Source organism: Leptonychotes weddellii, chromosome 5 (assembly GCF_054177405.1).
Source record: "Leptonychotes weddellii isolate Sample4059 chromosome 5, ASM5417740v2, whole genome shotgun sequence".
NCBI lineage: Eukaryota > Metazoa > Chordata > Mammalia > Carnivora > Phocidae > Leptonychotes > Leptonychotes weddellii.
The window spans coordinates 7,018,699-7,043,445 of NC_138373.1; the positions used below are offsets into that span (position 1 = coordinate 7,018,699).

At 57.5% G+C, this 24,747-nt stretch overlaps 3 protein-coding genes across 5 annotated transcripts; 1 reads left to right on the forward strand and 2 right to left on the reverse strand.

Moving 5' to 3' along the window:
• The first annotated feature begins 1,913 nt into the window (after positions 1–1,913).
• AP1S1 (adaptor related protein complex 1 subunit sigma 1) lies at positions 1,914–17,529 on the forward strand. 2 transcript variants are annotated; one of them, XM_081819425.1, is made up of 5 exons: positions 1,914–2,023; positions 3,853–4,031; positions 4,838–4,946; positions 5,949–6,086; positions 17,383–17,529. In XM_081819425.1, the coding sequence occupies exons 1-5, from the start codon at positions 2,021–2,023 to the stop codon at positions 17,512–17,514; spliced, it is 561 nt and encodes a 186-aa protein (XP_081675551.1). In that variant the 5' UTR covers positions 1,914–2,020; the 3' UTR covers positions 17,515–17,529. The 2 variants fall into 2 exon arrangements, with proteins under 2 accessions (XP_081675551.1, XP_006733780.1); XM_006733717.3 differs by lacking the exon at positions 17,383–17,529 and adding an exon at positions 7,289–8,062.
• Positions 8,959–12,059, reverse strand: VGF (VGF nerve growth factor inducible). Of its 2 annotated transcripts, none has more exons than XM_006733716.3 (2): positions 11,850–12,059; positions 8,959–11,342 (listed from the first exon to the last, which is right to left on the reverse strand). In XM_006733716.3, the coding sequence occupies exon 2, from the start codon at positions 11,320–11,322 to the stop codon at positions 9,469–9,471; it is 1,854 nt and encodes a 617-aa protein (XP_006733779.1). In that variant the 5' UTR covers positions 11,323–11,342; positions 11,850–12,059; the 3' UTR covers positions 8,959–9,468. The 2 variants fall into 2 exon arrangements, with proteins under 2 accessions (XP_006733779.1, XP_030884454.1); XM_031028594.2 differs by lacking the exon at positions 11,850–12,059 and adding an exon at positions 11,472–11,609.
• Positions 17,190–24,747, reverse strand: NAT16 (N-acetyltransferase 16 (putative)). Its single transcript, XM_081819426.1, is given in 6 exon segments — positions 17,190–19,277; positions 19,849–20,037; positions 20,812–20,948; positions 20,951–21,210; positions 22,271–22,372; positions 23,679–24,747. Coding segments are annotated over 4 exon segments (1,152 nt in total). The 5' UTR covers positions 21,207–21,210; positions 22,271–22,372; positions 23,679–24,747; the 3' UTR covers positions 17,190–18,707.

The window sequence follows — 24,747 nt, forward strand, 5'->3', positions numbered from 1 at the left end:
GGATTCCCAAAGATGATCCTCCAGCCTTCCATTTATCCTTTCAAATTGTCCCCCGTATTACTATAAGGTTAACTTTCTTAAAACCATTCTCACCAAGTTATCCACCAGCTCAGGCAACCATAATGCCTCCCAACTGCCCACTGCATCAAATCTGAACTCCTCTGCAGACACAAGCCAAATTGGATCACTAACTCAGAGATTCGCTACATTCGTCCTTTGCTAACAGTGAAGAGATCCAGTCCACCGGCTACAAACTAGTTTGAACCACCTGAAGTCTAAGGACTCGGCATGAGCAAAATCCATATTTCTAACAATTCTCTCATGAATCTTCTCTTTTCTTCAGTGAGGCATACCACTTTGAGACAAGGAATTCTAGAAAGTATCAGCTTTCCAAGGAGTGTAGGAGTTCACATCTCTAGAGCTTCCAAATTTCCACCCGCTGTTGCTCAGCTCTCTGCTTTGCCTCTCTGCCTCACGGCTCATTACTTCCTTATCTACAACCTTCCCCCCAGCCTCCCAGGACCATATTTCTTTTCATTCGTTTTGCGTTCTGCCCCTCCTACACATCTCCTTTCCTTCTTTTCACTCCGTAATGATTTACCCTTCCTAACTCCAACAGCTGGCTTTATCGATCTTATTCTTGACCTAAAAACAAAACAAAAAAACCCCAAGATAGTTAAACCAACGTCTACGTCAGTGGCAAGCTGAAGGTGTACACGGAGGAAAAAGGGGATTGACAAAGAGGAAAAAGAAAAAGTAGAAGAAAGAAGTTGAGAAAGGGAGAAAGTGAGAAGCGATATCGAGTGTTGACTGTGTTGACCATGTGCCAGATACTTTCTGTACATCCTCAAAACAACCCTGCAAGGCAGGTATGCCCATCCTCAGTTTTCCAATAAGGAAACTGAGGGCTAAATGACTCACCTGAAGCCACACATCTAGTAAGGGTCAGAGACGAGACCCTATCCCAGGTGGATTAGGCCCCCTGTCTTGCAACGACAGCATATTCCTTCCATATCCAAGAGTAAGAAAAAAAGAACATAAAATGGAGACGGGTAAGGCCTTACCAACAATAGCTCCAAGTGCTATTCAAAAAATAATAGCATCATTTTCAACATGACAAAATGGAAGGTTTTCTCGTATCCCAACGTGGCAGTTGCGTCACTTGACCGCGAGGAAACACACAGGCACAGGCGCGCATGCTCACACACGCACGCGGTGGATGGAAAAGCCCGTATTCTAATTCACAGCCTTATCTTTACACTTGTGTCCAGGTTACATCTGTCCCTTTTCAGTTTCGACCCGTGCTACCCTTTTAAGATGCTCTTTATTTCTTCCCTTTTCGCCTTCATTCATGCTCCTCCCCCTTTTCCTCACATCACTTTCATATCAGCTCCTCCTTTTCTCTTTTGTTTCACATCTCCCTCATTACCTACACATTTCCCTTACTTCTGGCGGGTGCCGCATCTAGCAGGTTCTCAGTACATATCTATTTTGGGCTCCATACTTATCTCATGTCAGCCCCCCCACACCACGCTTTGTCTAGTCTTCCTCAAGTCCTCAAGTCAGGACTCCTTCCCTACATCCAGTTCCCACCCTGCGCCCTCTCCATCGCCCCGGCCCCTCCATCAGTCCTCCCTGCTTCCGATAGTCGTCCCCTCCACCTCTCACCCCTTTTCCCGCCTTTTTCCCCCAAGGTTCCGAAGCGCGAGGACCTCATTGTCCTCCTCCCCCATCCTCCAACAGGCCCACCAGACGGCCTTGTTACCATGACGACAGAGCTACTCAAAGCTGAAGTCGAGGACCTGGTTGCCATGGCTTCCGCTTCTCCGCCTCCAGCCCCGCCCGCGCGCCCCGCAGTGTTGGCGCCTGCGCGGTACTCCACTCGAAGGGCCTCCGAGCCCGGGCGGGACGGGGCGGGGCTTCAAACGAGAGGGAGGGAAGGAGGAGATAGGGTAAGAAAGGGAGGGGAGCTGGCGCGTACGGTGGCCGAAGAGGGACGCGCCGAGCCGGAGGCTGCAGGATGGTAGGCTGTGCGGAGAGGGAGGGGAGGGGGAACCGAGGGGCGTGGGCTGCACCTGCGGGGGTCCTTGGGGGCCGCCCTCTGTGAGGGCCGCCCTCTCTTCCTCCGGTCCTCAGAGGCCCCACTTACCTGGGCCGGTGGGCCAGCCGGCCTCGCAAGGAAGAACAGCTGGAAATGGCTTTAGGGAGAAGGGGCGGGGAGGGGGCGCATAGGTGGGGCGAGAGGGGGCTGACTAGGGGGCGGAGGGACCGTCCCGGGCGGGTGGGCCAGCCGGGGGGGTGGGGAGCGCGCGGGTGGCGGTCCAGGGGGTCCCGATCACTGCCGCAGGGAAGTCGCCCGAGGAAGAGGGGGCGCGGGGGCCTGCGGGCGAAGGAAGGCGGCGGGGTTGGCGGGTCACCAAGACCCTCTGTTCCGGTGCAGCCCAGAGGAACGGCGGCCCGCGGGGAGAGCGGTGTGTGGGAGGGGAGAGTTTCCGGGTCCGAGGAGTGGACGTCCTGCCTCGGTTTATCGCCTTGCTCTACTACAGGCTGGGGTGAGGTGGGAAAGCCAAGTGGGCTCGAGGTCTTGCTCTCCAGGACCCAGGCTTCGGATCCCCGGCTCCCGTGCTCTTGGCTCTCCGCCCCACATCCCATTCTCTTTCCGGAGCCCAGGCCTTCCGTCTTCCTGCTGGCTTCCCGCTCCCCCGCCCCCCAATCTCAGAGGCGCAGTGCTCCCTGGCGCCCCTCTGTTGCCCTCCCGCCACGCTAAGCAGCGTGTCCCCTTCCCCACCACCAAACCCCCTTGATTTCTGATTTAGCCTACTAAACAAGTACTGTTCCAAACACCCACGGATTCCAGCCCTTGGTAATGCCCAGGGAGAGGAGAACTGCAGGGAGAAGGAGCTAACTCCAGGGTGTAGACTGGACTCCCTGGAACTGGGAAACTGGGGGTGCACGGGGTACTGAGGGCTCTGCACTCCTCCCCACTCTATTCAGCATTCACTTTGTTCCACAAAGCTCCAGGAACCACGCAGGATGGCGGTGTCCTAACCAAGGAACTGAAAGGGAAATTGGTCACCTGGTATCTGGAGGGGAGGGGTGCACAGCAGGAGGCACCCTAAAAGGAATCAAAAAGAGAGGACTGCTGGTGGCCAGAGGCCTGGATGGCTGAGGAGAGAAGAGGGTAGAATTTACCCCTGGGCATACGCCCGGCACTGGAGGGCAGTGCATTGGGGACATCGGCAAGCGTGTATGGCTAGGATGGGGTGGAGATTTGAGGTAGCTTCTGGAGAGACAAAATACCCCATTTCACCATGGTGGTGGATAGAAGGACCACAGAAGAAAGCAGACATCTCTTTGACTTCAGCTATGAGCTGCTTGCCCCTGTACTAGGCATTTTACTGACCTTTGAAAGACAGAGGTAGGAAACAGGAGGTGAAGGAATAATAATAGTGACACTTAATGTGTTCTAGTGCTTACCATGTGACAGGCACAATCGCATATATCGACTCATTTAATCCCTCCAAACAGGTAGGTACTTTTATTACATCCATCTTACAGACCAGGAAACTGAGGCCCTGAGACAAAATAATCGCCCGAGGCAAATTTCTCAACTACCCAAGCCAGGATTTGAACCTAAATGACAGACTCCGAAGCTCTGACCTGCCCCAGAGGGAAAGGCACCTGCTGGTGGGAATACCCAGAGTTGACAGCAAGGGCTGATTTTTGAGCTAGTGGGAGCTGTGAATAGAGAAGCGTTAGAAGCATTTGTGGAACGCTCTGTGGCTGTGTTTCTGGAGTAAACAAACCCAGAGAACCAAATCTCTGACCCTCAGCTCTGCCCCCTGCCACTAGATGCGATTCATGCTGCTGTTCAGCCGGCAGGGGAAGCTGCGGCTGCAGAAATGGTACCTGGCCACATCAGACAAGGAGCGAAAGAAAATGGTCCGGGAGCTTATGCAGGTTGTTCTGGCTCGCAAGCCCAAGATGTGCAGCTTCCTGGAGTGGAGGGATCTCAAAGTCGTCTATAAGAGGTGACTTGCCACCTACTTTCACGCTGTCTGGATCCTGCTGGATGGGGGTCTGGCAGTGGGTTCAAATGGCTGAACAATAAGGTCAGGGAGAACTGGGAGCTAAGGACATCTGGAGGGCAGTGATGAACTCCAGCTTCCTTTACTTTCCAAAATTACTTGGAAGAAATTCTGGTTCCCCACTTGTTTCGCTCATGCCTGACACCTACTTGACGCACCTACCTCTGTCGCCAAGGCCTTATCCTGTCCATCACACATGTCCCTTGCAGCCTCATTCAACAGTTATAGATCCGGCACCACTTCTCCCCAAACAAGCACACACACACACACACCACCTCTCCCAAACACACACACACACACCCCGGCCACACACACACACACACACACACACCCCGGCCACACACACACACACACACACACCCCGGCCACACACACACACACACACACACACACACCCCGGCCACACACACACACACCCCGGCCACACACACACACACACACACACCCCGGCCAGTTCCTTCTCTGAGCAGATGGATTAGTTGGCTCTGGTTTTTGCTGAGTCAAACTGAACAGGTCAGAGGGCAAGAGGGAAAGAGCTTGCGTGTTTGCCTCTGTCTTGTGAGAACTGCCAAGAGGCAGAGCGAGTTGTTACTATTTGCATACCCCGGGGCTACCCTGCCTGTGTCCAGTAGGGACACAGGCCCTGCACTGGGAATGAGGAGAAATGGGAGGTTTGGGTGCACAACACCTGGGTCCTGAAGCAGGCCCAGCAGCCCCTCCAGCAACCCCACGTGTGCCCCTGCCCTCAGATACGCCAGCCTCTACTTCTGCTGCGCCATCGAGGGCCAAGACAATGAGCTCATCACGCTGGAGCTGATCCACCGGTATGTGGAACTCCTGGACAAGTACTTCGGCAGCGTAAGTCTCCCCGCCCACCCTGTCCGTACTCAGCAGTCCCCTCTTTCTACCAAACCCTGGGACCCTTCCCGTCGCTGCCAGGAAGATTTGGGAGAGGCGAAGTTGGAGCAGTGAGAACAGTAATTAATTCCCCTCTTTAAGCCTTAAGCCTATTAACCATATCCCTTAATCAGCCCCGGGGAGGGGGTACACACCGGAATCGGCCACTCCATCAGTCCATCTAGAGCTCAGTTTGGACGTCCCACAGAAGGTTGGAGACTACATTCAGATTTTCTCAGTGGCTTCTGACCTTGACTTTGCATTGGAATTTTCTGGAGAGTTGATTTTTTTTTTTTTTTTAATTAGTGATGCCTGGGTCCCATGCCCAGCAAGTCTGGATTAACTGATCAGGGGTATAGCCCAGGCATGGACAGTCAGCTCAGATCTTAGACGGGGAAAAGTAATAATTCCATCATTGATATTCCACTTAACAGTTTACAAAGTGCTTTCAGGCTTTTGTGCCTGCTCCTCATTTTATCCTGTGAGTAGGTGTTGTTATCTCAATTTTCAGAAGAGAAACCAGACTCAGAAATGAAATGTCCTCTCCATCTAGCTGCACGGTGGCAGAGCCATGCTTGGCAATCAAGTCTTTCCACCTGTGATCCAGAATCTCCTCCTTCCCTGCCCAGTAGCGCCCAGGGAGGGAGGCTAGCCTGGCCGCTGGTGGGAACAGTGCACAGATTTTGGGGGGAAGGCAGCAGGAACCACAGTCAAGGGTAGATTAGGGCAACTCATATTTCATGTTCACAGAGAAAGAGGCAAGAGAAGGAGAAGGAAAAGTCAAACTGAGTACTAAGCCTCGGGGTTCAGGGGCTCATAGGCCTGGGGCAGGAGCCTGAGGTGGGAGCAGTGGTCGGAAAGAAGACCATGGAGCCATGAGAAGAAAAGAGGTGGGCGGCTGGGGTGCAGGTCTGGTGGAAATGCCCCTTGACATTCAACTCTGCCTTCTCCCCGTTCTCCCAGGTGTGTGAGCTGGACATCATCTTCAACTTTGAGAAGGCCTACTTCATCTTGGATGAGTTTCTGATGGGCGGTGATGTCCAGGACACCTCCAAGAAGAGTGTGCTGAAGGCCATCGAGCAGGCCGACCTGCTGCAGGAGGTATGGGCCCGGGGCAGTGAGGAGGAGGAAGAGTACCATGGCAGAGGGGGCCCTTCCTTCCCTGGACACTTTGCCTGCCAGCCACAGCTGTGCCCTTCCGGCCACCAAGGGGGCCCCCCTCCCTGTGGCGTCTGGCCCTCACGGTGCCCGGTTGGCCAGCTTGCCCTCAAGCACTGACTGACTGCTCAGGGTGGGAGGTCGGGGTGGCAGGCAGCCTGCCTGTGCCCATTCTCCCTCCTTCTCCCAAGACCAAGCCAGATCTCCTTGGTCCCATACTTCTCTTGGCATTTAGGGTTGTTCAGGGAATTGGAGAGGGGCACACGATAGATAATTCTTTTTTCCCTGATGTGTCCCCCCACCCTTTTTTTTTTTTTTTAACACACACAGACACACTCAAAAGTCTCTGCTCCTCAGAAGCAAAGGGCTGTGGGGATTTGGGGGTTGGGTTAGAGGGTGCCTGGCTGTTGGTTCTCCTGCTATCTGACGCCCCCGCCCTCACCCCATTACTGCCTGCCCCCTCTCTGCTGTGCCACTGCTGAGACTTGGTGCAGGAAGATGAGTCACCAGAATCTGCAATGACAAGCAAGCTGGCCTGAGCTGGCTCTGAGGAGGGGGAAAGATGGGGGCTCATCGCTGCAGTAGGAGTAAGGGCAGAATTGAACTTGCCACCTCACTGGTCCAACTTCCCCTTCACACACACACACACACTCACACACTCACACACACATGCCCTGGCACACACACCCACCCCCGTTACTAGTGCTCTGCTCAGACCCTAATGACTCATTTCTCTGCAGTCTGGTTCACCTTCCCTCAGGGACCTGATGCCAACTTATTACTCCCTGCCCCCACTTTGAATCAAAGGACCCAACCATCTGGCACCCCCAGCCTCCAGCAAGCGTTTCCCACCCCCCAGTCCCAGCTTCACTCCCTTCCCCCTCAGAGACTGAGCCCCCTGCTCCCCAAGCTCTGGTTTTGGGTTCTCTGGGTGGTGGCGGACTCAACCTGGACCCCCTCCTTGCCACCATTGGCTCTGGGGGGTGGTCCCTGGAGACTGGGGACTGGAGACTTTTCCAGCTTTGAGCTCACATTGGCTTTTCTCTCCCCCCTCCCCGTGTCTCTCTGTGTTCCGCCCACTCGTGATTGTCCTTGTCTTGCCCCCCCCCATTCCCTGTCTGCCTCTCCTGGTGTCTCTGGCTCAGGAGGATGAGTCGCCTCGCAGTGTGCTGGAGGAGATGGGTCTGGCATAGCCCCCACCCCACCTGGGCACCGTGGAGATATGGGGAGCTGGTGGAGAGGCAGGGCATGAGTACCCCTTTTCTTGGTGGAACCCAGCTGCCCCTCCTCTGCTGCCTCACCTTCTCCTGGAGTGAGCTGTGGGCTCAGGACCCTCAAACATTCCTTCCCTTACCTCTATCTCCTGTTTCCCCTTTCCCCAATGAAGGTTTTAGGAGCTAGGGGGTAGGAAAATGTGACCAAAATGGGGGTGCTATTTGGCTTTCATTCCCTGCCTTTGAAGAACTAATGTTATCCCAGACTTGCTCCCCTTCCTTATAACTGTAAATATATAAATACGTCAGGTTAAAGGGAAAAGGTTTTCAGGGCTCTTCTCTTCTCCCTTGCCCCATAACCTACCTCCACCCTGCCCCAGTAGCCAGCCAGGGCAGCTTCTCTGCCTGGGGTAGGGGTGGGGGGAATTTCTGAGTATTGAGAGGGAAGGCCTTTCCCCTCATCTACCCTCCTCCTCCTTGGCTGCAGTGGGGACTCTGTCCAGTGCCAGGGGAGGAACAACATAGTTAATTTTTTTCTAACCTTGCCACTTCGAGGGAAGTGAGGGACGGGGGAAGGGCAGGCTTATGGGAGACTGTCCCTCCTTCACTCCATGTTCTGGGTGAGGCAGGAGCTAAGGGGTGGGGTGTGGGAAGTGTCTGACTTTATTTCCTTTCCTCTGAAATAAAAGGAAAAGCATTTCTGGACTTTGCCTGCTTAGGCTCTGTGAAGGAAGGAAAGGCTCCTGGGATCAGTCAGGAGGGGACTAGGATTGCCAGAGTTAAAGGGAAAAAACAAACAAACAAACAATAGAGGACATCCGGTGCCATTTGAATGATAATGAATATTTTTAGGATAAGCGTGTCCTATGCAAATACACTGGTTGTTTATCTATAGTGAAAATTTAACTGAGTGTCCTGTACTTTATCTGGCACCCCTATTCCAGATGGATTTGTGAGCTCAGTGCCTCTCTGAACATGGTGCCTCCAGCTCCCCGAGCTGCCTTCGGCCAGGGAGGAGCAACTCCTGGGGACATGGTTTCACTCCTGGGAGGATTCTTTGTGGAAGATTTCATTCAGCTGGTTTAGTTTTATTTGGAGAGAGGAATCAGGGGTTCAGGGGTATAGCCAACCCTGTATGCTTACCACAGGGTTGAGGAGTGGCTAAAAGCAGGGTGTTTCTGTAGCTGGAGGCCCCTCCTCCCTGTTTGTTGTGAAGTACACAGGACCAGGGAATTTAGGGGGCAGGTAAGGGAGGCGGGTGGGTGAGGTTGGAACAGGGGCTGTGAGGAGCCACCTAAGTGGCTGGAGGATCATGGATAGAAGAGCCTTCTAAGTGGACTGGAGCTGCCCCACCCTGGGGACCAATGACTTTAACCACCACCACCCCCCCCACCCCCACCCCCACCCCTAGGCTGCAGGTGGAATTTAGGCTTTCTTCATAGATACAGGCCATATTCTACTCTGAAATACGGCTGAAAGTGGTTCCACCACCCTGGCTTTTGAACAGGAGGAGATGGGTGTTGTGGCTTGGCGCTTCCCTCACCGCCCCTTGGGAAGGACCACGCAGGCCCAAGGGGACGGGTGAATAACGGAGAACAAAGTCCTAATAAAATAGTCACTTTTATTTCTTAGCAAAACTATTTCCTCCGTGAGGGGTATTTACAACAGAGAAGGGAAAGAATAGGTAAATTCACAGCGATCTGGAGAGGGTGGAGAGGCTCCTGGGAGGCCCAAAGGGCAGGAGACAGACACTTCTTCACACAATTAACTGGAACAGCTTTTTCCGGTTTTGGACGGGGACGTCCCGAGAGGGACTAGGTGGGGACAGAGGCCCGTGGGGGGAGGGGATTCGCACAAACCGCCCGCCCGCCTGGGGTGGCCCCGGGGGGCCTCCTTGAGTGAGTTTGGGGAGTTCGGGCTTCGAATCCGGGAAGCGGTCTGACAGGTCCCGGCGCAGCCCGGGGGCGGGGCGACCCGAGGGCGGGGGCGGGGCCTGGAGGCGTCCAGGGGCGGGACTGGGGTGCATGCAAACACCGAGAAGGGAGAGGAGCAACACGGAGGGGGGTGGCCGAGCGCGCACCGGCGGCGCACGGGGGCGAGACCAGAGCAGGTCACGGGCGCCGGAGCAGCACGTGCTCGATGTAATTCTCCAGCTCCTCCTGCTCCTGCATCCGGCGCTCCTCCGCCTCTGCCTCCTCCTGCGCGCGCAGCGCCTGGGCCTCCCGGCCAGGATAGTGGTGCGAAGGTGGCAGGGCGTGGTGGTAGTGGCGGCGGCGCGAGGCAGCGGGCGGCTGCAGTGTCCGCGGCCGGATGTAGTTGGGAAACGGGTGGTAGGGCCCGGGGGGAAACAACTCGTCCTCCTCGCGATCCCAGGGCGGGAGCACCTCGTTCCAGTCGGGCAGCTCGTCTCGGGCGGGGGCGGGGGCAGGGGGCGGGGGCTGCGGGGAACGGACGTGGGTGGGGGCGGGGGCGGCCCGGGGGTGCGGCACCGGCTCCGGAGGGGCGTTCTTCTTCCGCTTCCGCTTCTCCTCCACCTCCTCGATGATGCTGACCACGTCGTCCGCTGGCAGGTGGAGTTTGGTGGACAGCTCAATGAGGCTGTCGATCGTTTGAGGGTCCATCTCTTCGTCGTCGTCTTCCTCCTCCCCGCCCTCCTCTGCCCCCTCAGCCTCCTTCCGACGGTGGCCGGGCATCTCTTCCTGGGAGCGCTTGTCCTCGGCTCCGGCTTCCCCGTCCTCCTCCTCTGCGAACAGCAGCGCGTTCTGCCGCGCCCTCTCCGCCTCCTCCGCCTCTGCCTCCGCCTCCGCCGCCTCCTCATCCTCTTCCCCCACCCTCTCCGCCCCGCCGCGTCTCTCCTGCTCCGCCTCCGCATCCTCCCTCTCGCTCTCTCGCTCCTCCTCCTTCTCCTGCACCCCCCGACCCCCAAGGCCGCGCTGCCGGGCCCCGCCCTGCAGCAAATACTGGAGCAGCAGGTCGGAGGCGAGGTCTGCCAGCCGCTCTTCCTGCGCCGCGGCCTGCCGTGTGGCCTCTGCCTGGCGCCGCCCGGCCTCTACCTGCGCCAGACCTTGCTGTAGAAGGCGCTCCCCCGCCTCAGAGCCGCCCAGGAGTGAGCTCTCCGGACGGCGCGCCTTGGGGAAAGGGGCACCCAGGCTTTGGTACGCTTTGGATAGGGGTGCCAATGCCTCACCTAGATGTGTTTTGGGGGAGGACACTCCTTCCCCGAACTGGTGGGCTTCAGGAAGGGGCCCACTCTCGGGCATACGCGCCTGGAATTGCGGGGGAGCAGGGGGTGGCAGAGGCGCGCGCTCCGGGACGCGCGCCTGGAACTCTCCCCAGGAAGCGCGCCACACGCGCTCCGGCCCGGGGCTCTCCAGGTTGACTCGGGTCAGCGTGTGCGTGCGAGTTTCCGTCTCTGCTGCCGCTGTCTCTTGCTGGCGCTTGGCGTTGCTCGGACTGAAATCTCGCAGTTCCTGGAGCAGTGAAGCTAGCGCCTCGAGCTCTTCGGAGGGGTCGCCAGCCTCGGGACCATTCTCCTGAGTCTGAGGGCGAGGCGGGGCCGCAGGTGCCTGGGTCTCTGGCGCCGGGAGGCTGTGGGTCTGGCTGCGCACGGTCTCGGTCAGCAGAGCTTCTGCTGCTTCTTCCTTTGGCCCCTGCTGGGAGCCGCCGGGCGCCGGAGGCGAGCCGGGGCGGTCAAGAGCCTGCAGCAGCACCGCGGCCAGCGCCCGGGGATCCACGCCCTGGAAAAGCTCTCCCTCCTCCTGAGGCTCGGAATTTCGAGCGGCTCGGACCTCTGGGGCGCTAACATCCTTCGGCCCGGGCACTGCGTCCCCAGCTACCGGCTCTTTATGTTCAGAGCTGAGGGGAGGTGGCTGCGCCTCAGGGTGCCCCGGGGGCGCTGCTCCCAACCCCTTGATCAGTAGAAGGAAGCAGAAGAGGGTGGAAGCCGGCAACGTGAGCGATTTCATGACCAAAGGACTGCCGGAGACTGTGAAAAATAGAAGGGACCAAAGAAAGAGGGTTTCTGTAAGAATTTTCCGCTCTCTGATTCTATATCCCCTTCCCCCACCTTTAATCAGGAAATCCAGGGCTTCCCTCATCCCCCTAATAACCTTACCCAGAAGAGGGACGTTTAGGAGCAAAGGAGAAAGATGTTGTGCCGTTCTCTGGAGTCGTGTAAATGGGAAAACGCCCGCAACCCTCGCTCCCCCCAGTGCCTCCTCGCCCCCTTGCCTAAGCCATCTCACTGCCAGCGCCCACGTACTAAGCAGCTAAGATAAGGGGGAAAAAATCTCTGCTCCCTCCCCACAGGACTCCCCGGATGGTGCGTGGGCGACTTTAGCAGCAAGAGAAAAGCGGCGACTCCCCCATTTACCAGGGACCCTTACCGGGGGCTCCCCGCTGTGTTTTTAATAGCCCCATCCGGGAGGAGAGAGAACCCTCCCTCACGCCCACGGCTGCCGAGGGTTTGAGGGATGGACAGCGGAGTATTTACCAGCTGGTGTCACGATGCGGGAGGTGGAGAGGAGGGTCTGGGCGGGGTGGGGACAGGGGAAGATCGGGACGCGTCCGCCTCGGCTCCGAGCTGTGGCTGGGATAGGAGCGACGGTCGAGTTCTGGCGTCCAGTGGGTTGGGCTCAGCTGGGTCCGCGCGGCTCTGGGCGACTCGCTCGCTCCGGCTTCAGCACGCTGGACAGCGCCCGCGCCGCTGCCGCCTTATAAAGGGGAGAGCGCGGGGTCACGTGGGTTCGCCCCGCCCCATTGACGTCAATGTTCATTCATGGGGAAGCGGGCGGGCGCCTCGAGGTGGGGGGCAGCCCAGTGATTGGAGAAGGTGTTCTTCTCCCGGCCCGCGCCTGCGCGCCGGGAGCCTCGGCTGGAGGGGCGTGCGCTAGCCGAGCACCGGGGAAATGAATGAATGAATGAATGAATGAAATCGCCGGGGCGGGCGGGGCAGGGGGCTATGAATGAATGAAGGAGGGACGAGGAGAAAAGGATGAATGAATGAATGGGAGAATGAATGGAAGGGTGGATGCAGAGACGCTGCAAGGCGGGAGGGTGGGTTACAGAGCAACTTGCAGCTGCGGGAGCCCGCGTCGCTGAGCCGAATAGGATGGGGGCACTCCCAGAGTCTGACTGGGCATCAGTAGGAGATCCATACTGGGGAGGGGGAGGATAAGGATTCCAAAGCCGAGGAAGGGGCTGGACTCCCCCATCTCCCGACCGCGCGCACGGTCCACGGGGAACACACCCAAGGACGGCGTGAACCCGAGAGAGGAGGGACGGATCTGCGCGCCTGCGGGCGCTGTTCGTGGATCTGCGGTGCGGGGTGCCGGCCCTGGGCCGGGGCAGATGGGTGGATCTTGCGGTTTTGGTAATCCCATTGGAAAGGGTCCGAGTCGGAAGAAAGGGGAAAGACTGAGGATGTGTGTGCCTCTATGTCGTGTCTGTTCACAGTCGGTGCATGTTTGGAGAAAAAGGTGTGTCTGTCCTTCTGTCCAGCTCACTCTGTAGCGTATGTTGGCGGCCCGGCTTGCCCCTTGTCAGCCCACCTCTCCCCCCCACCCTCCTCCTGCTTCTTTCCCTCCCTCTGCTTCCCCCCAAAGGACGTTTGGAGGGCGAGAGCAGACCAGGTGGGGAGGGGGTTGCGCAGGTTGGGGGGGTGACTCAACTCCAGCTCTCTCCACTGCTTAAAGGGAAGGTTTGAACGCGTTGCAGAGGGGTGGGGGTGGGTGTGCAACGTCAGACATAGCCCCTCTCTACCACCAGACCCCTCGTCCGTATCTCCTGCCAGAGGCGTTGGGGTTGGGGGCTTGGACAGTTAGAGGTTGGGGGGGGCGATGACGCACAGATTGCGCAAAGAGAATCCATCAGCGAGCCGGGTCCAGTGAAGGGAGACCAGCCCGTGGGCGGGGGTGGGGGGAGGACGGAAATGGGGAGGGGGCAGGGGAGAAGGGAGGAAGGCAAGGGGAGCAGTCACTGCAGGAATGAAGGGGAGGAGGGAGGTTGGAGGGGGCTGCGGTGCAGGCAAAGAGCTGTGCGGGGGCGTGGGCAGGGAAAGGGGGGAGTGACAATGACACATGCCAGACACACAAGAACTGCGGACACAAGGGGTGCCTGTGGGCACACGCAGGGCACCCGCACCCTAAGACTCTGGAAACCGAGATCAGGGCTGTCTGTCAGGGGCTCAGAGACTCTTTCAGAGACAGTCCTCAACCCCCTCCTCATCTCTTCCTAACACTGACCCTCCTTCTCTCTCTCTCTCTCTCTGTCACACACACACACACACACACACACACACACACACTCACTCACGTGCTTTCTTCTATAGCCAGCAGTGGCTTCTCGGTTCCATCAGTGGCTCGACTTTCCCAGAAGAAAGCCCATCAGCTCTGCAGGGAAAGAGGTGGGGAGGAGTAGAGAGAGGAAAGAGAGAAGAGATGGGAGCAGGAGAGGGAGGGAGGAAAGAAGGAATCTGGAACAGGTAGAAGGAACAGGCTAAAGGAGAAAAAAAAAAAAAACCCACCAACACAGCACTGAGAACCAAGGTGACTGTGGAAATACCAAAGAAAGCAGAGAGAGGAGGGGGCAGCAGACCCCAAGGCTGTGCCTCGCCCCCCACCCCTTACACACAGTACTATCTAGGACCACTGCCTAACCTGGGGGCTCCCCCTCATTCCTCTTTCTCCTCCTCTTCTTCTCCCCTTTATCTTCCCAGCCTGGTTACTGTGAGCAGTGGAATGGGGAGGGGGTCACGTTACCTTCCCGAGGAGGATGAATCAGAGAGATGGCTCAGACATCTGGAGGGGGGAGGGGAAGCCATCCAAGAGAGAAGGAAGAGGGGAGGGAAGGAGCCAAGGGGGGCAGACTGAGAGGCTGATGGGGCTAACAACTAAGTGTAAGATGAGGGGAGACAGGCACCTAGAGAAACGGTTTGTGTTCCTGTGGGCTTGTATATGTGCACACACACCTATGTGTGCATGTACATATGTGTGCATGTGTGTTTGTGTGTGTGCAGAGTTTAATGAAACATATGGGAGGGGGGAGAAAGGGAATTGGAAGACCAATTGTGTATTTAATCAGATAGAGTGGATGGGCATGATAGTGTTCCACTTTAAATATGAAATCTTCTCTTGCAATCTGTGTGGCCATGTTTTTTTCGCCTGTTTCCAGATGTCATTGTATAAGTATTGAGTGCGTGTGGGTTCCGATCCTTCTGAGTGTCTGTATACCTGTGTAGTTGGGAGACTTTGAGTGCATCCAGTCTGGGCACCTGCTGGTGTCTGAAAAGTGAGCCTGGCTTGGTGTGTCAATAGTGTGTGTGTGTGTGTACACATGCCTCTTTGTGCATTTCTCTGAATCCTTCCCTGCTTTTTGATTTATGTTACAAGTTATGTAGATGTCTTTGTGTCTTTGATCTTGCCTGCCCCTCCCCCACATTCACTATCTCTAGATTTCTGTACAGTAAACCCACTCATCTGCTGCCCGCAAGTTCAGGTCCTTGCCCCCTTGTTTTCAGAGTGTTCCTCTATTCTTCCATTCTTCCCCAACTCTTCACCCTTTCCTTCCTCCACTCAGCCCAGAAGCCCAGGGGAGCTTCTCAGACCCTGACATCCCAAGAATCTCAGTCAGCATGGGGTAAGGGAGGGAGGGGGGCAGCAAGGTAGGGAGGTGGGCACCAAGCCAGGGCATCCACAGCAATAGGCTTGGTGATAACACAATCCAGATCATGTCTACATGGACTCTGAATCTCTGGGTCTGTTTCTGCCTGTCTTCATCTCAGTTCCCTACGTGGGTCTGCTCATTCACACACATCCCACCTCTCAGAGATGTGCTGTGCCCTTCATACCCTGCTGCCTCTAGGGGCTTCTGGAAAAGAGCTGGACTGGGGACAGTTGCCTGGAATCGGTAGAGGAAGGAGATGGCAGGAAAGATAGAGAATGGAGAGACAGCTAGAAAAGGCAGTGCTGAGATGGGGACCTGGAGGGGATGCCTGGTGTTTGCTGAGTTATTTGTATAAATCCTTCTCTTTGTCTTTGTTTCTGAATCTCTCATACTCTCCAAGAGGGCAGCAGGAGAAGATGGGGTCCAATGGAGTAGTGAACCAAACTGAAGATTTGGAAAGCCAGGGGAGGGGGGTGGACAGAGTACTGTGTCTTTTCCCTGAGAAGGTTTGGAAGAGAAAAAGAGGGCAGGGGCTTGGGGACCCCGCAGCTCACCGTCCCCCCAACTCTCCCTTCCCCCCAACCGGTGACTCACCTCTGCAGCCTTTCATTGCATCAGCGATGGGGGGACAGGCAGGGAGGGGGGCACTTTATGAGAGGGGCAGGGGTCTCCACTCTGAACTGAAAGAAGGTGCTGAAGGTCCCCCTGAAAATGGCCCCATTAAAAAGCATCATTGCCCTATCCCCTTACCAGCCCTGTTCAGTAGAGTGGGGAGTCCTGGGGAGGGGACTGAGAGGGGGCTGGGGGCCACTGGTGGGTCTGGGAATGATGAGTAATAGGAAAGGGGTGCTCACCCTGATTTTCAGTTCCAGGGTCCCATTCTCTCATACCCCCACCCACTCCTGAGTGGGGGATGGGAGACCCAGCAAGCCGGGGGAGGGCAAAGCCGCAGAGATGAGTCACCAAGAGAATGAGAGAGAAAGAGACAGAGATGAGGGGAGACACAAAGAGAGACAGCTTCTGGAGAGACTGAGAAGGGAAAACACACACGCCACGAAGGTGATATCCACAAACTAACCAGAGAAAGCGAATTGTGTATTTTCATAATTCTGACCCAGCCTCCTCCAACATCCACCTGTCACACACAAACATACTGTTGTTATTCAGAGTTACACTGATATTCTGAGACACACCCACTTACACAAACACAGTATCACACCTAGCCTGGCAGTGTCACTCAGACACATGCTGAAGATGGGACCAGGGTAATGGAGATTTGCGTTGAGAGCCCTCGTTCCTTTTACATGGAATGGTGGGAGGGATCCTGAAGGAATGTGACTTCAAAAATCCAAGATGCGGTTTCAGGGACTCAGAGGCTACGCCTTGCACACACGACGATACACAGTTGCCTACCTCCCCATCCACACATACATAGTAACATATCAAGCATCCTCCTCATCAAAAAGCCACTTGGAGTACCTGATTCTGGGGTGCACCAGGCACGTTGTCCCGAATACATCCCACCCGGACACCCTGTGACTCGTACACACATGTACAGAAACGCAGACACACAAAGACGCCCATGGACACACTCACACGGACGGAAACCACCTTGCGCTGCCTCGCCTGCGTCCGCGCGTCCTGGCGCCCCCGCGTGTTACTTTTCGGAATCGCAGTCTCCGGCGCTCTGGAGCTCGGCTCCCGGGGGGCGGTGCCCAAGCTCCCTCCACCTCCTCCCCCTTCCGCGCGGTGCCCACCCAGGAATCCGGAAAGCGAGCGCTCTGGCCAAGAGAGCCGAGAGCCGGGAGTTAGACGCCTGGATTGTGGGGCTGAGGGAGGCCGGTCCTGGATGCCAAAGGGAACTTGGGAGAGAAGCCCATAGAATTGGGAGAGCAGCGGGCTCCCAGGTCCAGGGGAAAGAGAGACCCGGGCTTGCCAGGGCGCCGCGCAGCTGCCCTCCTCGCTCCTGAGCAACCGCTTCTTTCTGCCGCTTGGCTGGGGTGGGGGTGGGGGCAGCCGCGGCCAGCAGCCCTCTCCAGCTCCAGGAAGTCATTAGCCCCATTGCCACAGGGCTTAGAGATCCTCTCTAATACAGGCTGCTGGGGAAGGGAGAGGGGGCGGATAATGCGTCTCACCCCTCCCCCACTGAGAAGTGAAACAGACACAGAGGGAGGGCTAAGGGTCCGTTTTATTGCAATACAGCGGCGGTGGAAGCGACAGGGAGGGTGGCAGCGTGGCCAGGCGCCCAAGGCAGCCAAGCAAGGCAGTGCCGCACAGCCGTGCCACGTCGCCACCAGCCTCCGGGACTGGGGGAGGTGATGAAGCAGCGGCTGTCCTCTTTGCCCACCTTCTTCCACCTCCAGGCGCCCTCCTCTGCCCACGTCTTTGACTCCATCCCCAGCGACCCCTGTGCTTGCTGTCAACAAATCCCCGCCGACTGTCCATCGACCAACGACAAGTTCAAGCACTCACGGTCACACGGAGTGCGGTTCTGAGGCATGCTCGGGGCGTGGGACACCTGAATTCTAGTCCCTGCCGGGCTCCCAGCTACTTTGAGTGACTTGGAAGGCACTTTGGTCTTTGCGAGCCTCTGTTTCCTCCCTCTGTGGTAGATGTGAGGATCCACAGCTGAGCAATTGCAGCTGTTACTACTTGCATTCAAATAGAAAACTGTCAAAGTCCAAAAAGCATAAAGAAACCGGAGGAAGGGAGGGATGTCCAGAAATATCTGGAGGTGGGGGTTCCAGGGGCGCCAGAAGGCAGCCTGGTTAGAACCGGAAGACAGCCCCATACTGGACTGAGGGATCTGCCCTCCCCACACCAAACTCTCCAGCCCAAACCCCTGGTCCACGGCCCAGTTCAGGCCACTGGTTGGGGGCATGGGAAGGGGGCCTCTGAAATAGCAACATGGTGCAAAGTCAGAGGGAGCAGGCTTGGAAAGATGCGACACCGGAGGGTCAACAGGGCATTATAATTCTAGGACACTGACAGCCTCTCTCACCGTATTGCACACAGAGTGGGTGATGAAAAGGTCACGGGGAAGAGGAATGGAGGAGCAGACAAATGGACCATGAGAGGAGCTAAGTGTCTGGGAGGCCCAGAGAGGAGGAGGATGGGGGCACAGAGAGAAGGAGGGAGAGGACACTGACGCAGAAGCGCAGAAGGCTGGGAGGGAGGCAAGGAGGGCAGGGCCGGGCAAGCCCTGAGAGTTTGAGAAAGGGCGGGAGCAAGAAAAGTAATGCGTGTTGGGCAGCTGGGCATAGCACATCCTTCTGTCCGCTTCCACCCGCGAGGGGGCAGAAGGGAGAAGCCAGGAAGGGCAGAGTTCACTGTCAGGCCAGGGCGACGGACCAGGAAAGGCTCTGAAGCCTGGGAAGGAATCCATTCTTTGGCCAGTAAAGGGGGAAAGGGCGGACAATAGCAGCGCAAGGGCCTCCCCCAAACCCGGCGGTTCGGATCAAGGCGTGGGCAACAGCTTTTGGGCGCGCTAGAGGCAGGATGGCCGACCGAGAAGTAAGGGTAAAAAGGTTAGGGAGGGCGCTCCGAGGAAGGCTGGGCTTCAGAGCCCGCCGCGGAGCGCAGGGGGAGGGGGCGGAGCTTGCAAACCGTGGCGGGCAGGGCTTTCTGGAGATCAGCGCCAGAGGGCAGATCTAAAGTGCTGCTTCTCTCCCCTCCGACAGGAGAGGCCCTAGCTGTCGGCCTCCAGCAGGTACTGCTCTGTATAACCCTTGACCAGCTCGAGCCCCAAGCCGGCCTGGCAGAAGTCAGCCAGCTGTGACCATCACTGGGGCTCTAGGAAAAGCTGGCACAGGACGATGAGGCCGGCGAGGCGCGGGGCCTAGCGCTGCAGGTGCCACAGAAGCGGGCTCTGCACCTGCACGCCATCGCTGCCGAAGGCGTTGATGTTGAGGTAGCGCCACGTGCAGTCACCGCCCTGCGCGATGGGGAAGGGGCGCGTGCACAGCGTGAGCACGCGCGGGCACGCGCGGCTGTCCACGCGCCACTCCAGGCCCTTGGCCGCCAGCAGGCGCGGGCTGCTCTCCCTCGGCCGGTAGGGCTGCCCGTCCTGGATGACGGTCCCGCCCGGAAGCTCGTCGCGCTGCACGGAGGGCGACAGCAGGAGGCGTGCCACGTCGCCACCAGCCTCCGACGATACGGCCTCGGTGGGCAGCCGCGAGAAGGTGCCAGAGACCCGCAGCACCGCGGGGTTCAAGGGTGAGCGCGGGGTGGGCGCGGAGGCCTGGAGAGCCCAGCGCCTCTTGGCGTCTTCACTCCCACATTCACACTCACGGGATCCCAGGAGGGCCCCTCGGGAGGACCAACCGTGCCGGGCCAGGTGGAGTGGGGTATGTGAAAGCCTGCCCCCGGCCCCCCGAAGGTAGCATGGAGGAACCAGGGGCGAGGCCTCGGAGTATGTGCCTGGATCCCCAAGGAGGGGCGGGTTCAGTGTGGGGCCTTGGGTCTCCGAGGGGAGGGGAAGGGTGGGAAACAGATCAGTCGGTAGGATAGGGGAAGCGGAGGGAAAGGACAAAGCCTCAGATTAGGATCTTTGGGTCCCTGAAGGGAGGCAGAATCAATAGAGGAGAGGAAGGGTCACGGAACTCCGGACGCCTGGGCTCCGCAGCCATCTGGAGTAAGGACTGAGGGTTTGACGGCTGGGAGTCGGGAGCTTTTTGACTGCCCCTGGGCAAAAGGGTCTGGGTCGGGACTGGGAGTCGGGGCTGGGCTCACGCGCGCCCCCCCCTCGGCAGAGCCTGCAGAGAAAGCAAGCCGGTGACTGGGCGAGGGGGGAGGACACCTGGCTAGCTGACCTCCCGAGCCCTTCTCACCTGCTTGGTGATTAGGCGGTATTTCTTCAGCTCCCGGGGGCCCAGCTGCTCGTCCCGGGTGACCTGTGCCACCTTGACCCCCGGGTGCTGTCGCGCCACGCCCTTGCGGCGCTCCCAGGACGCCACGCTCAGCCCCCGCACCAGCGCGGTCTCCCGGGCGTCGATCACGTGCACCGACTCCAGCGCGATCTGCGGACTGACGCGGTTAGGGGGCCCTCCGCCCCTGCCGGGGCTCTCGGCTCACAGGACTCGCCTCTTCCCACACGCTGAGCACTCCGTCGTCACCCCCCCGGGCGCCAGGCCAGACCCGGGCCTGCCCAGGGAGATCTCCTCAGCACTCGGGTCTCGAATTCCAGAGCCGGCAGAACGCCCATTCGTCCGGGTCTCGTCCACCTCTCTTTTTTTTTTTTTTTTTTTTTCCGTCCACTTCCTGAGACGCTCCAGCTCGGCTCGCACCAGGTCCCTGAGGATCGCCACACCCCCTTTCCCTGGCTCCACCCCCAGGAGCTTGCTACGCCCCCTAGCCCCTGCCACGCCCCCGCTGCTTCTTAGCTACGCCCCGACCCCCTCTCGGAGCCTGTCCCGCTCACCGCTTCCGGGTGCTCTTTGTGCGAGAGTTCAGTCCACTCGGGGGTCTTGACCCCACTCTTGCTCTCACCTCCAGTCTACCCTCTCTTGCCTGCTCTTTTCTGTTTATGCTTCTGCCCCCAGAAACTCAAACGAATCTTCAAAGACCGAAGCTGTCCCCAGTCCCTCCCTCCGGTTCCTCCGCTATTCCAAGTACTACACGTCCTCCGTTCTACGCTCATTGGCTGGGCCCCTGGATCCGCACGCCCTACTCTTTGGTTCCAAAGCAGACCCACTCTTCAGCATCCGGACGAGAGCCTCGCCTCCTCTCCTTCCTAAGATCCCAGTCACCCAAATGTAGCTTCACCCCCTTTTCAGCAGGGCCCCGGGTCTCACCACTCCGTTATGCTTGGCCAGCACCAAGGTGCCGTCGGGATCCCGGAGCCGGCTGTGGTAGCGGCTGAGAAGGTAGTCGAGGCCACCGTAGACGCCCCCAGAGATGGCCAGCACCTCCTCAAGCTCCCGTTCTGTGCCACCACGAAGTCCAACGGCTCGGCCTTATCCTCAGGCCCCCATCCGGACCTGGGGTTGGCCCCCAAGGACTTGGCCTTGGCCTCAGGCCCCGATTCAGCCCCCAGGGTCTTGGTCTCAGCGTCAGGCCCGGATCCAGATCTGGACTTGGCCGCCGCCTCCTGTGGCCGGGTGTCTGCGTGCGGCTCCGCATCTGGCTCAGCCTCCTTTTCAGGCTTAGGGACCTCTGAGCTGGCAGCACAACTGACTTCCAACTTCATTATCCTGCAGAAAAAAGACAACCCAGTATTGTGGTCAGAGCCCCTGTTTCCACATGTGGCCCCCTACACACCCAGTCCCCACAGCCCTGTCCTCCACAAATACCCCTTCTCTTCTGCTCTCCACACAGACCCTGGGAATACAGGGCCTCCTGCTCTGACCGGCTCCCAGAGCTCCCAACCCTTCCAGGGTTGGGACCTCAGCAGTCACAAATCAGGAACCCCATGAGCTCCTCAGACACTGTCCTGAGATCTCCTTCACCCCCAGGTGCTCCCAGGGACTCAGACAAGGGGCAGAAGGCCCTTGGAGGGGTCAGAAATTGAAAGGGTCCCCCCACCTCTCCAAGACCTCTGTAAGAACATGAGAAACCACCATCTCCACTCCCCCTACAAAAGGGGTCCCTGGGAAAAACAGGGGTTCAATCCCCCCTTCCTACCACTGCCAGTCACAATCCCAGGGCAAAGGGGGGTGTAGACTCCAGATCTTCCCCCTATTGCCACTCCAGTACCCTCCACTCCCACCTCTGACACATATATTCAAACATAAACCAGAGTGGACATTAGAAAATTTCAAGTCGTTCCTCCCAGGCTTATCAAACCCGCCTTTCCCTTCCTCCTTCCTTCTTCTCCATAGGGAGACCTGGCTCCACTCTAGGGCCAGATGATCATTTGGGAAAGGGCTTTGTTGGAGCTCCTGCAAACAGAATGTCACCTAGATCCCCTATGCCCCTCTTCCATTTACCTTCCCTCCAGAGAGTCTCTTCTGATTTTCTCTCTCCCTCTGTTCTTCTTTCTAAATTCTTCCTATAATTCTTACCCTACCTCCTACTCAAGATTTTCTGTGTCCTTCCTATTCTCATTTTTGGGTTAACTCCTCTGGATCTGTCACGGTTTGGCCTCCAGCTCTTCTGTTTTCCCTGCCAGAGCCAGGGCCAAGAGAAAGCCCCCTCCCCAAGTCCTAATGACTCTTCATTTCCAGACCTCTCTTCTCCAGACAAACCAGATCAACCAATTAAATCCGCTTCCTCTCTTTCAGCCAGTTATAATAGTCCCTTCCTATAACCTACCTTAAGCCTCATTAACCAACATCCCAGGAGACACATATATCAGCTACTTTGTGGGGGATCATGTTGGTTTGGTTGTTTTGTTGTTGTTAACAAGAACATGACCTAGGTTTGGGAGAGGGGACAAACAATGACACCAAGGAGTTTAGGGATGGTCTTAGCTTCCATGTCACAAACATAGCTTACATAAACACAGCATGCTTGCTATACAGTTAAAGCTTCAAAACAAGAGCCCCATTTCCCTCTTTCTTTTCAGCCTGATGCTGTTGTCTAAGGCCCTCCCAGGTAATCCTTACCTGGATGAGGTAAGACAGCATCAGGCCAATATCATCAGAGAAGAGGGGAAGCCAGACTCAGAGGATCTTAGAGCTCCTGCTAGAGCCACCAGAGACCTTCAGGTTCAACCCACTTCTTTCACAATGAGGAAACGGACACCCAAGGAGGTTAAGATCTGGCCTAAGGTGACTCAGCTTGGATCGAGCCAGGCTAAAGTTTAAGTTTTCCTGGCTCCCCGGCCAGTGGGGGAGACCTCTTTTGGTGTATTTGGATCTCCAAGCCCAGCCTGAAGAGCAAGGATAGGAATTACTGGGTCCTTCCTTGGCAGGAGTCAAAGGTCCCAAGTACTAAAGGCTAAGAACCAGAAATGGGATGCTGGGAGGAAACCCCAGTGCCCTCCCCCCACTGTCAGCACTTCCATGCCAACAACAAGCCTGGGGCCAGCTCAAGCATCAGATTCCTTGTGGCAGGCTCTGGGGATGATGGGTCTCAGAAAATGAACAAGTTAGCTTGTGGCTTCCATCTACATTTCCAGGCAAACTCACCAGCTGTTCACGGGTCCCTGAAAAATACTAGCTGGTAGTTCTCTGCTGAGCTCAGCAACTCCCCATTGCCCCCAAAAGGGACAGAATGTGAGAAACTTGTAGACAAGGACACATCCAACTAATTCAAGACATTAGGCTTCCATTACCCTCCTTCACTTTCAAGATGGGGGAGACTCTTTCCAAAGGGTGCATCTACCTACATCTTGGATAAGGTTGTTTGTAAGGGGGTCACAGGAAAGAAGGAAGAGCTTGCAAATTCATCTCTCTCATTTTCTTTCTGGGCACTCTTCTACACCTATTCCCTCAGAATAGCGCCCTCCAACCTGGCTCCTTGAACTATCATTCCCATAAGGTGTCTAGACAGAGGCAGCCCTGTGCTTCCAGGGCACTGTGGGAGATGTAGCTCAGGCATCTCCTGGACCCAGCTCCAGGAAGAGGGGCAGCGTTTCCCTTGCCCTCCATATCCCCGCATCCTTGGATCCATTCTTTCAATCTTATAAATATGAATGATCACTCCGGGAGGGGATGATTACAGTCCTCGCTGGGCATGCTGGGAGGCCCCCACCCCACCTCCACCGCACCCCACACACCTGAAATTTTGATGCCCTTGAGGTCGACAGCTTCTCGGAGCTGGAAGAGGGAGGAGAGGGAGCAGAGGGAGCAGAGAGCGGAGAGGCGGAGACAAAGACAAAGCTACACAAAGCGCCCAAAGAAGAGAGCAAAAAGGACAGGAAGGGAGGCAGGAAGGAGACAAAGGCGGACAGGGAGGTGTGGGGCAGGAGAGGATGGGAGAGAGGAGTGGGAGGAGGCACAGATACCAGACACAGACATGACACCTCGTGACTCGGGGTCCAGCGGATGCCAAAAAAGTCCTAGCACTGCACGCCCTCCCCAGGGAGACCTAAATAGAAAGCAGCGACACACCTCCTTCTCCCCACGGTGGGCGAAGGGGGAAGGGGTCAAGGGGAGGAGAAAGCCAGAAAAAGAGTCTGGAAGAGAATAGAGACCTCGGGAACAGAGGCAGGGAAGTCAAGATGAAATGGGGCAGATGCAGGGGATGAGGAAGAGCGGTGGGGGATGCCCCAGGGCCACAGCCATGGATTAGGGGGCTGTCCTGGAGAGTCTTCCCCAATCTTTCCTCTGCCCCTTTCCAGGAGTGAGGAGTGGGGGCGGCAGGCGGAGAGCTTCCAAAGGAAGCTGCCTACTTGGCAGGGGTCCCCGTGGGCGCCAGGCTCTGGGGACAGGTGGGAACGCAATGGCGACGGGGTCGGGGGAGGGATGACGGACGGGAAAGTGCCTTTGAACATCTAGGCAAAGTCCCGGTCCCAGTTATCTAGGTCACCGGACCCGGAGGGGTAGGGCTGTAGGGGGCGCAGCGGCTGTCTTGCCCTGGGGGGCTGTGGCCTTCTGCTGCCCCCATTCCGTGGAGGAGGAGCACGCCAGCCCCCAGCCCCCAAGGCCCGCGGCCCCCTACCTCGCCGGATCCGGAGCCCGGGCCGGGATGCCGAGACACGGAGCCGGGCCGGCCACGCGGACAGCGAACGGTGCCGGGAGAGGGGTCACTTCGGAGCCCCGAGGGTCGAGTTCGGGTGACGCGCGGGGACCGGAGCAGTCCCAACTCGGAGTTGGAGTGCGGGTGTGGGGTCTGCGTCGCGGCTC